This window comes from Lonchura striata, chromosome 7 (genome assembly GCF_046129695.1).
Source record: "Lonchura striata isolate bLonStr1 chromosome 7, bLonStr1.mat, whole genome shotgun sequence".
NCBI lineage: Eukaryota > Metazoa > Chordata > Aves > Passeriformes > Estrildidae > Lonchura > Lonchura striata.
The window spans coordinates 36,671,874-36,686,792 of record NC_134609.1 but is presented as its reverse complement, the minus strand read 5'-3'; the positions used below and the strand labels follow the sequence as shown (position 1 = coordinate 36,686,792).

Sequence of the window (14,919 nt, the reverse complement as noted above, 5' to 3'; positions counted from 1 at the left end):
TCTCCCCTTTCCCTTTTTTTGCCCTCCTCTCAGAGGCCAAGGGTCACATCCCTGCCATTTCCCCTCTGGCAGTGAGTCAGACCTGCCTGTACATGTACAACCCAGGTTTTGGGGTGGTTTTGCTGCATTTTGGGTCATTCCCAGCCCGGAGCAATGGGAGACACTCTTGAATTTCAGGGTGTGCTGGTCCCTGCCCACTCACCAAAGGTGTGAGTGGTTTGAGCTGCCCATTAGCTCATTAGCCCAAGCTTTTAATTGGAGTGGCTGCCAAAGGTAGGGAGGCATCAAAGGAAGGCAGGTGCTCCAGGAACATCCTCCTCTGGCAGGTAGGGAGCCAAGGGGACCTCTCTTCCCCACACAATTGGTTTTGGTAGCAAAAACATGAGAGTTTAGCGTGACGCTGGGATTTAAACCCTCATTTGCCTTATTGCTGCTGTTGCCCCCAAAAATCTCCCTTTCCTCTGCTGGCACCTGGCATCCCTGGGCTGATGCTGGTGCCACAAATAGCCTGACTCTACGCAGGTCCTAAAATATCCCTTTGCATAACCCCCTGCCCTGGGAGACATTTCATCTAGCCTTGCTAGAAGCTTCTGCACCTTCCAGGGAGCTGCCAAACACCAGGAACCTTGAGACACCCCCAAATTTCTCACAGAAAAGCCATTTTGCTATAAATAAAAGCCAAGTTTCTCCCTCATAGCTGGGGCTGTGACTGGGGCGTTCCAAGGCCACGTGGTCCCACGCGGAAGGTTTTGCTGGGCACCCCCAGGACAGAGGCTGTGCTGTCGCTCCGTGTTGGCTTTTGGGAGTTTTGATGGGATTTTCTTTTTGTTTTCTTGGTCTGATAATTAAAAAAAACAGATGTGGAGCCCATTGCCTTCCCTGAGAGTGACTGGTGGGGGGGATGAGCAGGGGTCACGCTGCTGCTGGCAGCACAGGCGCGGGGCCACCCCTTTGGGAGCTGGGTATTTAAAATTCCACGTATTTCTGGGGCTGTAAATACCACTCCCAGGGGCGGGATGCCTCGGCAGGGCTGACGGTGTTGCTGTCACTGTAAATCTGCTGTGCCTGGGATCAACACGCTGCTTCCATCCTGGGCTGGCCAAGGAACTTGGGCTTTGCAGTTCCCTTCCACCCCTCTCAGTGTCTCCAGGGCTGGGTTTGTGCTGGATGACCCCACAGGGGATGCCCCTCACGTGAGGGGGGGATGCTCTAGCATGTGATCCTTTGAGAAATGCTCCAAACTCCAAAAATTTAGGGGAAATCCTAAAGGTGCATTTCCAGCTGTGTGAGCCTGGCATTGCTTGTTGTCCTGACTGCTCCAAAATTATATTTACACCAGTGAGCATTCTCTGCTCTCAGCACTCCAGTTATGGGTCATTCATGTCGAAACCAAGGTTTTTATGGTGAAAATTCTCATCAAAAAGTCACTGTTTGTCTGTCCACAGTGCTATTACAAAAAATAAAAAACAAAAATCAAGCAACCCAAGGCTGAGCCAGAATGAGCTCACATGTGAATGGAAATGGCTTTTCAGGCCAGTTTTATCCCCCCTACACCTTCCACGGGCTCCTCATTTGCCAAGCAGCTTAATTATCCTTGAGTGAAAGCCTCTTCCCCGAGGCCTCTAATTGCAGGTTTGGGTAATTGGCCTCAGTGTTGCAGAGTGCGCTTGGGGCTGGGCTCCCCCCGGCAGGTGTGACCCTCCTCCTCCTCCTCCTCAGTCCCGGTGGGAGCCCGTTCTCCTGGCTTTCTGCCCCAGTGCCCCGCCGTGGCTGCCGGGGAGGAGCAGCAATCCCTCGCTGGGTGTTCGGGGTGCTCCTCGCTGGCCATGAGCAGGCTCGGGGGCCTGACTCAGCCCCCCTGAGTCACAGCCCCGTGGCTCCCATTAGGAGTGGGTGCAGTGGGATTCCCCACCATTCCCAAAACATCCAACTCCCACCGAAGGGGCTGCCCCGCCAGGGAAAGAGTGCCAGCAGGGAATTTCGAACCAGTGGTTGCATCATCCCACCCCCAGCAGAGGTGACAACAGGGAGGCGGCAGCTTATCAATCACAACAAGTTTTATTAGAAAAGTAAAAAACCACCCGACACGATTGCATAGGAATTTTCGCACTTGAACATCAAGTGTATGAGTGTAAACTGTAACCAACGAAGTGCCCCCAGCGTGTCGGGGCCGGGGGTCCTGCCCTCCGGCCCCTCTCCCACGGCCCTGGCGATCAAAGACACAATTCCAGCTGGGCCTTGCCTTTGATCAGACCCCTCGGCCGCCACTCGCTGCCACGCTGCCCCTCCCCGAGACCCCATTGATTACAATCCTGGTTTACAAAAGCCCCCCACGATTGATCAGCCGTCAGGAGACCAGCGCCCCTCCGGCAGCCCCGCTGACGCCTCCGGGGACGCGGTCGCGGGGATCAACCCACGATCGCCGACGGCGTGAAGCGACCTCCGGCTGCCCCGCGCCACGGGTGTCCCGGCACGGGCAGGACCCGCGGGGACTCGGCCTGGCCCAGCTACTTCCACCTACAGCCCTACTCCAGCCTAACCTAAACTACAGCGGCATCAGGAGCCGCCACGCTCTGCCCGGCTCTTCCGAAGCACTTGGGAAGCGGCTCCTCCATCAGCACTCCTCGATGAGCAGCTGCTCGGAGCTGTACAGCTTCTTCTTCATCACCCTGAAGCCCGTGCTCAGCTTCAGCGGCGCGAAGGCCGGCCCCGAGGAGAAGAGTCCCTGGATCTTGGGCCAGAGGCGGGAGTCCAGCCGGAGCACCAGGACGAGCTGGAAGGTGGGCACCACAGCGGGGTCGGCCGCGATGTGCCCCACGCCGTGGCACGCCTTGCCGTGCTCCACGCACAGGTCCAGGAGGGCCCCGCGCAGCCCGCAGGGCTCGCTGCACGCCAGGCGCAGCAGCTCCGCCCGCACCTGCGCCCGCAGCTGCGCCGGCATCAGCAGCCGCGAGCAGCGCCCGGCGCCCAGCGCCGCCCGCCCCAGCGTGGCTTGCACCACGTCCATCAGGCTGGCGCACAGCAGCTCGTCCTCGGGGTCGTGCAGCAGCTCCAGGTCCATGTCCGGCAGGGAGATGCCCTCGGCGTACTCGGCATCTGCAGAGAGGACAAAGGCAGGTCAGTACGGGGGCGCCGTGGGCGTGGGAGACGCCGATCCCAGGGGCTCGGGGGGTAACAGGGGTGTGCTGGTGGTTCTGGGACGCTCCGACCCGGGGGTCTGCGGGTGCCTGGCACAGCACCACCACCCCTCCGCCCAGGCGCCCCCATCAATCCTCCAGCCTCGAGGGACCCGCACTCACCTCCCTCCGAGCCGGAGGCGCTGCCCAGAGACTCGCAGTCGGAGGTCTCCAGGCGGCCGCGCTCGCCGCCCGCCAGCCGCTCCCACAGCCCGGGCATGGCTCCGGAACACGCACGGTCGCGACTCTGCCGCACCCCCGCGCCCCGCCCTTATATACCCGCGGCGCGGCTGGCCACGCCCCCTCCGCGTCCGCCAATGGGAGCGCGGGGCACGTCCGCGGCGTCTCTCCTGCCCGGTGACAGCGGGAGGCCACGCCCCCTCCGGCCACGCCCCCTGGCGGCCGGCGCGGCGCCGGGCGCTGCAAGCGGGACCCGCGGTTGCGTCAGGGCCGGCCCGGGCTGCCGGCGCCGCCCCGGCCCCGCGCTCCACAGCATCCCCGCAGCCCTGCGCTCGGGCACAGCCGTCACGCTCCGACGGGAAAGGGGACACACGCCGTGCCCCTGCGGTCCCCGAACCGTCCCTGGGCCGGGAAGCCGTGCGGGTTCCCCTATGGGTTATTGGGGTTTGATCCCCTCGAATTCCAGGGGCACTGGCGCGGCCGGATCCTGGCGCCCCGGCACGGGATGGCGCTGAGCCCTGCTGCCCCGCTCCAAGCGTTCGCCGGCCTTGTCCCGCTTTCCTCAGGCAGGAAGGGATGGTGGAGTGAAACCTGTTGGAGATGAAGGGGAGCGGGGGCAGGGCACGGCCAGGCCGGGATGGGCTGTGCTCAGTGCCAGGCTGCCGTAGCCCCACCTGCCTTCCCCGGTGTCTCCTAAATGGGGACGCGGGCCCTGCGTGCCGCTCCCCGCGTCCGTGCCCCTCGCAAAGCCAGACCCCAGCATGCACGGAGCCCAGTCGGAGATAAAGGGCTGTTTGTCCTCCCGCTGCGCTGCCCGCGGCTTTATCGGACGGGCTGAGCACGCTCTGGAGCCGCCCCAGGACCTATCTCGGCTCCTGTCCTTCCCGAGCGCAGAGGGATAAGAGCCGGCGGTAAACACGGTGCGGAGCACGGGTCCCCCACTCACGGCCTGCGACCTGCCCCCCGAAGGGTGCAGAAAGGGGTCCGGGCACCCCAGCAGCAGCTGCTTTTTAGGGGTCACAGCTTCAATCCATCTGTATTTTGGGCATGGAAGTCCAGGCTGGGGGAGTGGGTAGCATCCCAGGGAGCAGAGGAGAGGTGTGGGGAGCTGGGAACAAGTCCTGGCTTGCGCCTACAACTTGCAGAGGTACTCCCTCGGTTTTTGGGACAAAAAATGAACAATCCCCCAACCCCCAGCTGTTAAAAATACACCCCAATATTTGCACACTCAGCGGGATGGTGCTTGGGATCCTGTTTTTCACAAAATGTATCTCATGGGTTATTTCTTCCCACAGCCACCAAGTCATTGGTACGAACGTCAGCTGGGTGAGGCTGAAAATAGATGCGAATCTGCTGGTTTGGGGGGTCAAAACAGGGGGAAAGCAGCAAATAAACAAAAAAGAGGTAAAGGACCACAGGGAAGGCACCTTGCTAAAAATAAGCTGGAATTCTAGAGGCAAGCATAAATATTTTTCTTTCTTTGCCATAACATCTCCTGGTAGGCAGCAAAGCAAGCAGCTCTGGTGCAATAGCAAGTTTTAAAGGGAAATGTAATTTTTGATCCCTGCAATAAAATAATCCAGCTGGGAGGGGAGGCAATGTGGGGCTGGCAGCTCCTTCTGCTTCCCAAAAGAAGCTGAGATCCAGGCCACTCCTCTGTAGCAGGGCCTCTAGGAATGATTTTGGGCTGGAAAGCAAAGTTTTAGCTACAGTGCTGGCAATCCCTGCACTTCCCCTGCCCTGGTCCTGCTGCTGGCAGTAAACCCAGCGTGGTTGCTGTGGAGGAGCAGCGTGTCTTTCCCCCTGACCTGCTGTCCTTTCTGGGAGAGCAGAGATTGAGGCTTTCTGGACAGTCTGTTCCCAGCCAGCTGTGCCTGTCTGGGATGAGATTGAGTCGATTGGTCTGATTTCCAGCCCGGCTTTGCAAAGGGTTAAGCAGGAGCCGGGGGAGCGGCTGGCATTGGGGAGGGTCCTTGGCTGGGCCCCTGCCCGAGATGTGCTGAGCTCAGCGCTTTTGCAGGCTGCAGGGGGAGGGGGCTGGGAAGAAGGAGGAGGAGGAAGAGGAGGAGGAGGAAGGGAGGAGACGTACTGAAGGCTCAGTGTGTGCTCTGGCGCACGTCTGGTGCAAACTGTGCCCCTGTATGGTGAGGAGCAAATTCCTGCCCCATGGGCTATTGTTATGGAGGAGTCCCTGGCTTCATGTTTTTTCCTAGCAGCTCCGTAGCCCAAACAGTTGCTCTTAGGTAAATTGACACACTGTTTTGGCACATTGGGTTGGCACAGACACCGGTGGGATCCTCTGTGTCCAAGTAACAGAGGGCCTGAGGCCATGGTTTTTACTGTGCCCCCTAAGTGCCTGGTGGGGTGTGTGTCCTTCACACCGGGTCCCTGGCTGTGGCTGGGGTGACAGGCACAGGAGGGGTGATCCTGCATCTTCCAAGCCCGTGGCCAGCTCCGATAGGCGAGCTCTGGCTGCGTGGGACGCGGTGGCAGGTCCCGGCGTGCTGCTGGCCAGGCAGGTCTGTGCCACAGCCAAACCTTTGGGGCCATCTCTCGCCCCTGGGACAAGCAGCTGCAGGAGCCGGGCGGAGGAACAAGGAACATGCATCCAGGAGGGAGGTGGGCAGGTTTTGGCAGCTGAGATGTGAGCGCTGGGTTGAGTGCTGGGCCGGCACCGTGTCGCTCGCAGGGTGTGGGCTGTGAAACTCATCTCGCCTTGGGTGCTTCTGGGGGCGCAGATGGCAGAGGGAGTTTCTGGGGGTGCTGCCCCACACTGCGGCATCCTCGATGTTGGGAGAGGCCCTCCTGGCGGGCGGCCTGCCCAGGCAGCAAGGCGAGCGCGTGCCTTGGCGCTGTGGCCGGTGGTGGGGCCATGGCCAGCGGCGAGAGGAGCTGAGGAGGGGAGGTGTGAGCGGGGCTTGTGCCGGTACATAATGTTCTGCTGCGAGCACCCACAGGAAAACCAACAGCAGCTCTGAACAAGGCTCTTTGTTCGGCTCTTTTTTTATTTTCCCTCCCCTCCCCGCATCAACTTTTTCTGGCAGCTGCTGGGCTCCCTCCCCCCTGCGCTCCGCGCCCAGCAGAACGGCCCCCCGGGCTCCCGGGGCAAGGGGGATGTGGGGCTTCCACACCCCAAGGAGAAATATCCACTGCTGGCGCAGCCCCACTGATCTGCAAAGCAGGAAATAGGTTGGTTTGGGAATTTCCAGCTGCCAGGGAAAACCTGGGTTTGGAGGAGGGGGAGTGTGGAAAGCTTTTGCCCACACAGACCCCTCCAGTTCTCCCTGCCTTACATAAAAGTGTTTACTGAGCAGGAGGAGGGAACGGCCAACAACATGTTTTTGCATTCGTAGTACTGTACAGGGTGAACTTTTCACTTCCTCTCAATGGCTCTCACACATGTGTCTATTTTGGTGCTGGGCACACATACAAACACACCATGTACAGCACGGAGCTAGGGACGTTCCCTGCTCCTGGTCTGTCCCAGCACAAGAAACTGCTGCAAAACAAGGAACGGGAGGAGGGCAAGGGGGATAAATCCGAGTCCCGCTGTGTTCTGGATCTGGATGGGAAAGTTCTGGGACTGCAGCCCCTGGGCAGAGCTGCAGGCGCTGAGTCCCTGGCATCCCAGGAGGGCTGGCAGGGTAGAAAAGTTTCCCAAGTTGAGCAGTGAAAAGGAAAAGCTCTTTCTGTGCCTGATTGTGCTGGGTCAGTGAGCAGAGGGGAGCGGGTGTGAGCGACTGAGTTTGAGGAATCTACTACTCCTGTTTTCAAACCCCACAATGATATGGAGTGAGGATTTTTATCAGGTTTGGCTAAGGTAGATTTAGGTGGCTGGAGTAAGCAGGATTACAAATAGATGCCACCAAGCAAACAAAAAAATGGAGGTCCGAAGCACTCCCTTCTTTCTCGAGCAAGCCCATCTGGGATGGAGTTTGAATCCCGCCTGCCGTCACGTTTGGAGCGCTCCTGGCAGCGGAGCCACTGACGGTGCAGGAGGCCCCCACAGAGCGGGGCCTGGCAGCCCTCCAAGGCTGGGGAGGAGGTTTTCTGGGCTGGGGCCGGGGCCGGGGCAGCCGGCGTGGGACAGGCTCAGCTGAGCTGCAGCCCTTCGTGGGAACACCCCTCCGTGAATTTCCAGAGCTAGAATCGCAGCTTCACCTGCGGACCGGGCAGCGTGCGGCTCTGGATTGCCCAGAGCTGACTCTGGCACTGGGACTGATTTATTAACAGCAACAAGCACAGAAGGTGGCTGTATACTTTTCCCCTTCAGTTTTAGCTAATTGCTGGTCATCTAAAATGGGAATGGATCCCAGTTAATCTGTTTCAATGCAGATGTGACTAGGCTGAAATAGTGAGTGAAAAATACAATCATCTCGTAAGTAAGATGTTGAAAATGGAAAAATTAGGCATCTGGAGCAATAAATCAAATAATTGCTTGCATGCGGTGCTGCTCCTACCCCCTGCTGGCCGGCAGAGCCATGGGGCGAAGGCTCTCATCCATGGAAAATCAACATGTGGAAATGGTTACACCAGAACGTGGAAATCCAGTTCCCTCCAAGAACAGAAGTGAAGTACAACTGAAAATCAAGATTATTAAAATGGATGGGTTTAAACCAGGGTCTTCTCCTCTGGCTGAGTTAAAGCAGGATTCAAATCTCACTTAAATCAAGTCACTTTTAAGCATGGTTTGGTTCCTCTCACATTGAACTTTGGTCTACCATCATGACAGTCGATCCGCCTCTGAGCTTCACTAAACCTCCTTAACTCCCAAACAGCTGATTCTTTCCCTCATCAGACCAGATAAAGAGTTTCAAAGACACAGTTATTTTATTGTCACAGAGAAATCTAATACTGAACAAAGAGGACAAAGTTTCAGGGTATTCAGAGACAGAGCAGTGTCCTGGCAGCACTGCCAGAGGAACGGTGATGAAGAGGGAACGGCTTGGGCAATGGCTGAGGCACTGCTGGAGCAGGTGACACCACTTGGCCCCTCACCCCACACTGGGACAGTTTGTGTCCATCCCCCAGAACAATGGCAGGGGCTGACGAGTGCTTCTAGCATTTGTTCCAGAGGGTTTCCCCGCTCACCCAGCGCTCCGGCTGTGCTCCAGCGGGAACCTGAGTTACGGGGTCGCCCTCCCGCAGCCACACTGTCCGTGTGCCCTCCTCTGTAAACACCATGGAGATTCTCTGGGGGCTGTACAGATGATCCTGCCTTCTAAGTTACAGAAACCAAGCCCTGCCAGCCTGTAAGGATCTACAGAATCTTGTCATTTCCATTTATTGGCAGCTTTACGGGGGATCCCCACTCTCAAAAAAACCCAAAGCCCCGTTCTGCTGATGCAGCTGTCAGCATCTGATGAATGGGGGGTGTTTTGAAGCCAGGCCAGAGAACATTTTTCTTCTGCTCCCTGACAGCAGTAATCCAGACATGCTCAGCCTGAGGAGGGAGTGAATCCCAAGAGCTGCTCTATTGGCTTGTACCTCCACTCATCTGCCTCCAGCTCTTCCACCAGACCGGCAAGTTTTTCCATCCTTGCGACTTGTTGATCTGCGAGGAGTTCAAAGGTAACTGTGGTTTGCAATGGCAGTGCAATTAAACCCTTCAATTAGATGCAAATTTCCAGCTGTCAGTGGGGAGCAGGGCAGAATAAAACCCATGGAGCCCCATTTGAATTCAAACCCACTCTGTGCAAACAGCAAGGAGAAAGCAGGGACAGGCTTTTCTGCCCCAGCATGTGTTTACCCATCCCTGCCCGTGCCACGTACATTCAAGTCCTAACAGGGAAACATCAGGCCCATTAGTGTATGGGGGTGAAAACAGGACGAAGCTCATTTCATAAAGCATAAATATTTATAGTGCAGAAGAACAGAGAAGTTCAGAGAGGGCTTGGTCAGCCCATGGTGGAGCTGAGTGCAGCAGCAGGAACTGTGCTTTTGATGAAGGTCCTTGGAGGAGGACCTGGATGAGTGTGGCAGAGAGGCTCTGCAACTAGAGCCTGCTAATGAGAGGAAGGTCCCCAGACAACATCTTCCTCTCAGGTTTATTTATAACCAGTCGCGTGTTGGGCACACAGGGTCCATTTTCAGTTAAATGTGCTGCAGTGGTGCAGAGATGGGAACATCCCTCCTCCCAGCTCTGCTGGAAGTCTAACAGTGCTGTAAGCTCACTGCAGCCTCTTGGAGAGACGGCCCAGGGCTAGCAAGAGGCGTAGCATAAACTGTGTGATTTATGCTGACTGCAGCAGTGGGTGCTTTAAGAGGGACTGTTCTCACTCCACCTCCTGCACTCTTTTGGGAACTGTCAAACAAACAAGCCAAAAAATGATGACCTCTATCTTTTTTTTTTTAAACCCTCCACCTTTCTTACAGGGAGAAAACAGGGAGGTGCTCCACAATTCCAAAGGCTGCTGTCTATTGGGGTGCCAGGCTGTGTAGCAGCAGCCACAGCAGAGCTCTGGAAACAATGGCTCTGGAGTTCAGCTTTGCTTTCTGGTGCAGAAATACAGGATCACAGCCTTGCAAGCTGCTGCACACCCCCACAGCCAGAGCAGGACAGGAAACCTCTCCACTCAGAGACAACAGGTGGAAGTACCATTCTGGCAGACAAGAGGCGGGGACCAGAAAGGATGTGACCCTCAAGCAGCAGACAGGATCTGCTGCTGGGCTCTGTGAGAACCAAGGCTGTGACGCAGCCGAGCCCATCGCTGGGTCACGGGCACCTGGGTGAGGGCAAAGGGCCTGGCAGGGAAGCAGAGGTTCAAACAGGATGTCAGGCTGTTCCCTGGGGAGGCAGGGAGTGTGCTCAGCCCTGTCACGCCACACCACGCGTGGCCACCTCCAGAGTGACTCTGGAAACCTGACTTGACCCTGCCAGGGCCACAAAGGCTCAGCAGAGAAACAAAGGTGGAATGGAGCGTCCCTCTGCCCCAGGCCAGAGAGACAGCACTGGGCCGAGATCAGAGCGTGGGCGTTTCCTGCCCAGAACCTCCTCCTCCGGCCTCACCTCGTCCTGCCACACAGCCAAGGAAAAACAAGCTTCGGGAGGCACAGCCTGTTCCCACCCCGCCTGTGGGCTCCTGGCACTTTGCATAGAGCTTGCAAAAGGACTCAGTGGTGGCCTGACTTAGCGTTCACTCTGCTTTCTTGTGGCTGCCACCCCAGAGCAAGTCAGGCTTTGCCCCCGCCGCCTTCCCCGAGCCACACGCGACCGGCGCTTACCGTGCTTCACTTGCTTTAATGTTGACGCAACCTGAAAGCTGAACACAGACTCGCAGAGGAACCTCTCAGAGCCATCTGTAAACATAAAAAGGGAGATGGTTGAACCCCAGAGTTTGAGGCTGAGCAGCCTTCAGTGCCCCTGACCTCCTATTTTTATGTTTGAGGTGTGGGCTTCCCCTTGCCTCATTCCAAGAGGTTCCCCTGTGCTGACTGCAGCCCCTGTGACCCTGGACAGGACTTTGGCTGGTTCCTGCCTGGGAAGACATGCCAGGTGGAATTCTGTTACATCCCCTCTGACGAGCAATTTTAGTCCATTTTAAATAGAAGTTAAAGGAGAAGCCAGGTAATGTTATGGCTGTCTCTGATTCCCTCAGGGCTCAGACACTCGTGTCCTTAGAATGCTTTAGGATTTCCCACGGGCTCAGACCATAACCCTGCATAGAGTTTCAAATAATGTTTATCTTTGCCATCCAAGTCGGTAATTGATCATGCAAGTGACTCAGAAATAAAGCAATCTGGAAAACATAGCTAATTGTGTACCAAGGACTGACATAGTTTATACTGCCTCCTTCTAAAAAACCCCAAAATACCTATGGGTTTATTTAGAAACAAGCAAGATAACTAAAGTAGCAATAAAAATCAATCAGTCAGTGGGAATTTTTGAAGAGGAAACTGCAACTTCTCCACAGGCAGCTGCCTGATGAAAGAATGAGTGCATCCCCTTTGGTGTCAGAAATTCAAAAGCCAACCTAGAGCTTCCTGCAATAGGGACAGTGTTTGGTTGCTGCTGCCACCCAGAGCAGGCGAACTGCTGTGTTCCTGGTAAAGAGGTCAGCCCAAAGCACAATCCATTTAAAGCTTTGTGCCATAACAATGTGGAGAGCAGTTTCAAAGACAAAACTCTGAAAAAATCTAATCCAAAGCTGAACCCCAGGGAAGAACTATAGTTTCACCATGCTCAGAGCTTCCTCTTAGAAGTGCTGCCCCAAATACATCGTGGAGACATCAGCAAGAATTTTTTTCATGGAAAACCATTGGAAGGGGCTGTCCAGGTAGGCAGTGGAGTCACTGTCCCTGGTGGTGTGCAAGGAACAACTGGACGTGGCACTCAGTGCTCGGGTGCTGTTGACAAGTTGGGGATCGGTCACAGGCTGGACTCGATGGTCTTGAAGGCCTTTTCCAACCTAAATGTTGGATTCTGTCCTCCGACTCCCTGTCTGTCCTGCCGAGTGGCTCTCAGGAGGAACAGCTGCCTATTTGGTAACACGAAGTGCTTCATTACTTTAATTTGTTTTGACGGCTCGTTAAGTTCTGTGAGCAAACCTTTAGTCATAATTACTTCAATAGCCTGGCATATGGACTCTAATGTATAATAAAAACAACCCTTCAATGGCACAGCCATCAGTTCCCAGCTGTCCTGTGCTGCCACAGGGACACTCCAGCCTCAGTCCCTGCCATCCCACAGTGACAAGGGAGGTTCAAGGGCAGCAGACAGAGAGATGCTGGTTTAACCCTGTCACCCAGAGGACCTGCCCCTCCTCCCTCACCCAGAGCTTGCTGGGCTTCTCCTTCCACAATCCTGATGAAGCTGGTGGCAGGGCTCAGGCACCCAGATACAAGCTGGCAGGGAGACAAGCTGCCTCCTGGACTAACCCAGTCAAATCCAACCCAAACCAAGAAAATTACTATTTCTGCCAAGAAAAATATGCCTGTCTCAGCTATCCTCTCAGCAATCCCTGCCTGACATCAAAGGATTAGCTAACAATGAGCAATTAACACAGTCATGTTCCCTTTCAGGTAGATTCTTCCTGTTCTGAAGTGTTGTCGTGGAGATAAAAAGCAGGTGACTGCCAGAAAAATCACTTCCTCCTGAACAACTGGTGGGATAGCCGGGATCAACCAAACTACGGTGCTTCCTTTCTACCTCCAGCTTTTACCAGTGGGGTGAGAAGTTCAGCAACTGGAGGAGGAGTGGGGAAGGAGAAGAGCAGCAGCAATCACCTTCCAGCATCTCCCCGGCTCCCTTGGGATAAGTGAAGAGGGCTTTCCGGGGCGGCGCCAGGTCCGAAACGCTGAACCCCGACCCTGTCACGGAGCTGCCACTGACTCCGCCGGCCGAGGAGGATGAGGAGGAGGCTGCCATTGCACCCCGGCCCAGCCTGGAAGGACAAAGAGCAGAGCCTGAGTTAGGAAGGGCATCTTGGAGTTCCCCGGGGTGCAAGACCAGCAGCCACACGCCTCTGAGGATGGACGAGGGCAGTGAGGGGCAGGATGAAGCCGCCCCCGCTGCCCAGAGCGTCCAGGCTGCCCTACATGTGTGGGAGAGCTGCCTGTGCCCACTGTGGGGATGGGCAGAGCTGTGACACCCCGGAACTGAAGGTAACCCCCGCTGCGACCCCTCAAGAATTCCCCTGGGAATTCCTCCAGAGGGTGCACAAGAATAACGAGGTGCAGGTTGCTGGCCTGAATTCACCGGCCCTGGTGATTGTCCTGCTCCCCAGGGTCATAAAAGGCAGGGTTCCTTTGCTTTTTTCCTCCTTGTTTCCAGGAGCACAAACATAGAAGCCCTGCTGCTCATAAAATCTGGAAGGCTGTGGGACTGCCAGTTCCAGCACCGCATCCTGCACGGAGCCACGCCGTGCCTAACCCACAGCAGCTGCTTTCTGCATCGCCTCAGACGTGCTTTTGCCTTTCAAACACTGTGTTTGACCTAAACTGGGAGTGCCTGAGGATCCAGCTGCCTGTGCAGCACAATTACAGCTGCCTCTTGCATGCTCCCTTCTTAGCCTTGTTTTTAAGAGGTACTGGGCTTGTCATGACATGGGAATTAAAACTCCTTACGTCCCTCTCTGATAGTACAAAAGGAGTCACTTAGCTCTTATCAGTGACAGCACTTGCTGCTCCTCCAAATACTTATAAGCACTTCCAAATTATCCTGCCCATTTCATCCATTTGTGTTATCATGTGTAGTACACTACTGCAGGCTCTGTAGGGTACCCAGACAGTGCCCTTGGAAAGCACTTGAGGGTTTTGTGGAGAAAATGGGGTTTTAAGACCTTAAAGCTCATCTCATTCCACCCCCTGCCATGGGCAGGGACACCTTCCACTATCCCAGGGTGCTCCAAGCCCCATCCAACCTGGCCTTGGACACTTACAGATATTAGACAGCCACAGCTCCTCTGGGCAGCCTGCACCAGGGGGTCACAGGGAATAATTTCTTCCCAATATCCCACCTAACCCTGTGCTCTGTCAGTGGGAAGCCATTCCCCTTGTCCAGTACCTCTGTCCCTTATAATTAAGTTTCCCAAAGTGCTCAAGGTAACTGTGTGTAACACAGAAAACAGCAGCTCACAGGAAGCTCGGGGCTTACAGGCCGTGACGAAAGACGTCTGCATAAAACACTTTTATTTTTGCTACGCTACAGCCAGCAACACCTCCCTCAGCAAACCCTCAGGCTCAGCTCCCTGCTCGCAAGGGAGGTGCGACGATCGTCTGCGCTGAACCTGTGCCAGCCGGGGCTCGCAGACCCGACAGATTCTTAAGCGTGGCTGCAGGGGATTTATTTTAAACAAACACAGAGGAGAGAAGGCGGCAGGTCAGGGCGATGCCTGGGCCTGTTACGGCAACCTCCGGCCGGCGCCTCAGGCACCGCCATCCCGAGGGGGCGGGGAGCCCCGCGCTCCCGCCCTGACAGGCCACGCCCCCAGTGCCGCCATTACTACACCCCCAGTGCAGCCAGGCCACGCCCCCAGTGCTGCCAGGCCACGCCCCCAGTGCCGCCATTACTACACCCCCAGTGCAGTCAGGCCACGCCCCCAGTGCCACCAGGCCACGCCCCCAGTGCTGCCAGGCCACGCCCCCAGTGCCACCAGGCCACGCCCCCAGTGCCGCCATTACCACACCCCCAGTGCCGCCATTACCACGCCCCCAGTGCTGCCAGGCCACGCCCCCAGTGCCGCCATTGCCACGCCCCCAGTGCTGCCAGGCCACGCCCCCAGTGCCGCCATTGCCACGCCCCCAGTGCCGCCATTGCCACGCCCACGCGCTGGCCACGCCTCCTCCCCGCCCTGCCGGCCATGGCCCCTCCGAGCCGCCTCGCGGTGAGTGCGGAGCCCACGCGCCGCGGCCGCCGCCGCCCTCCCCGCGCTCTCGTGCCGTCGCCCTTCACCTTGCGGGCCGCCGCCGCCTCCCGGCGCTCCCCGGTCCCGTGCCGAACCCTCTCTCCTCTCACCTGGGAGCGCGGACGGCGGCTTGGTGCGGGCGGCGCGCCCGGCCGCGCTCGCGGTGCATGACGGGGCGGGGCGCGCGGCGCTTCCGGCGGGCCGCGCGAGGGGAGCGG

General features: G+C 57.0%; 3 protein-coding genes across 4 annotated transcripts in view; 1 reads left to right on the top strand and 2 right to left on the bottom strand.

Moving 5' to 3' along the window:
- Positions 1–2,039: 2,039 nt before the first annotated feature.
- On the bottom strand, positions 2,040–3,424 carry DDIT4 (DNA damage inducible transcript 4). Its single transcript, XM_021543887.2, has 2 exons — positions 3,300–3,424; positions 2,040–3,096 (listed from the first exon to the last, which is right to left on the bottom strand). The coding sequence occupies exons 1-2, from the start codon at positions 3,394–3,396 to the stop codon at positions 2,615–2,617; spliced, it is 579 nt and encodes a 192-aa protein (XP_021399562.1). The 5' UTR covers positions 3,397–3,424; the 3' UTR covers positions 2,040–2,614.
- A 4,743-nt stretch (positions 3,425–8,167) lies between these two features.
- ANAPC16 (anaphase promoting complex subunit 16) lies at positions 8,168–14,870 on the bottom strand. Of its 2 annotated transcripts, none has more exons than XM_021543858.3 (4): positions 14,812–14,870; positions 12,582–12,739; positions 10,581–10,655; positions 8,168–8,910 (listed from the first exon to the last, which is right to left on the bottom strand). In XM_021543858.3, the coding sequence occupies exons 1-4, from the start codon at positions 14,868–14,870 to the stop codon at positions 8,795–8,797; spliced, it is 408 nt and encodes a 135-aa protein (XP_021399533.2). In that variant the 3' UTR covers positions 8,168–8,794. The 2 variants fall into 2 exon arrangements, with proteins under 2 accessions (XP_021399533.2, XP_021399532.1); XM_021543857.3 differs by having other exon boundaries at positions 14,749–14,865.
- ASCC1 (activating signal cointegrator 1 complex subunit 1) overlaps positions 14,615–14,919 on the top strand; it is a 35,249-nt gene continuing 34,944 nt past the window's right edge. The window contains exon 1 of the mRNA XM_021543854.3: positions 14,615–14,680. The gene's annotated coding sequence lies outside the window, so the exon portion shown is untranslated. The remainder of the gene's footprint in view (positions 14,681–14,919) is intronic.

Bases quoted from the DNA above. Each gene is read 5' to 3' on its own strand.
- DDIT4 (XM_021543887.2), bottom strand. From the start codon at position 3,396: ATGCCCGGGCTGTGGGAGCGGCTGGCGGGCGGCGAGCGCGGCCGCCTG. The intron at 3,097-3,299 runs GTGAGTGCGGGT...TCCTCTCTGCAG, and splicing joins CGCCTCCGGCTCGGAGGGAG to ATGCCGAGTACGCCGAGGGC.
- ANAPC16 (XM_021543858.3), bottom strand. From the start codon at position 14,870: ATGCACCGCGAGCGCGGCCGGGCGCGCCGCCCGCACCAAGCCGCCGTC. The intron at 10,656-12,581 runs GTGATTGCTGCT...TTATGTTTACAG, and splicing joins AGCCGGGGAGATGCTGGAAG to ATGGCTCTGAGAGGTTCCTC. The intron at 8,911-10,580 runs GTAAGCGCCGGT...AACTCCTCGCAG, and splicing joins ATTAAAGCAAGTGAAGCACG to ATCAACAAGTCGCAAGGATG.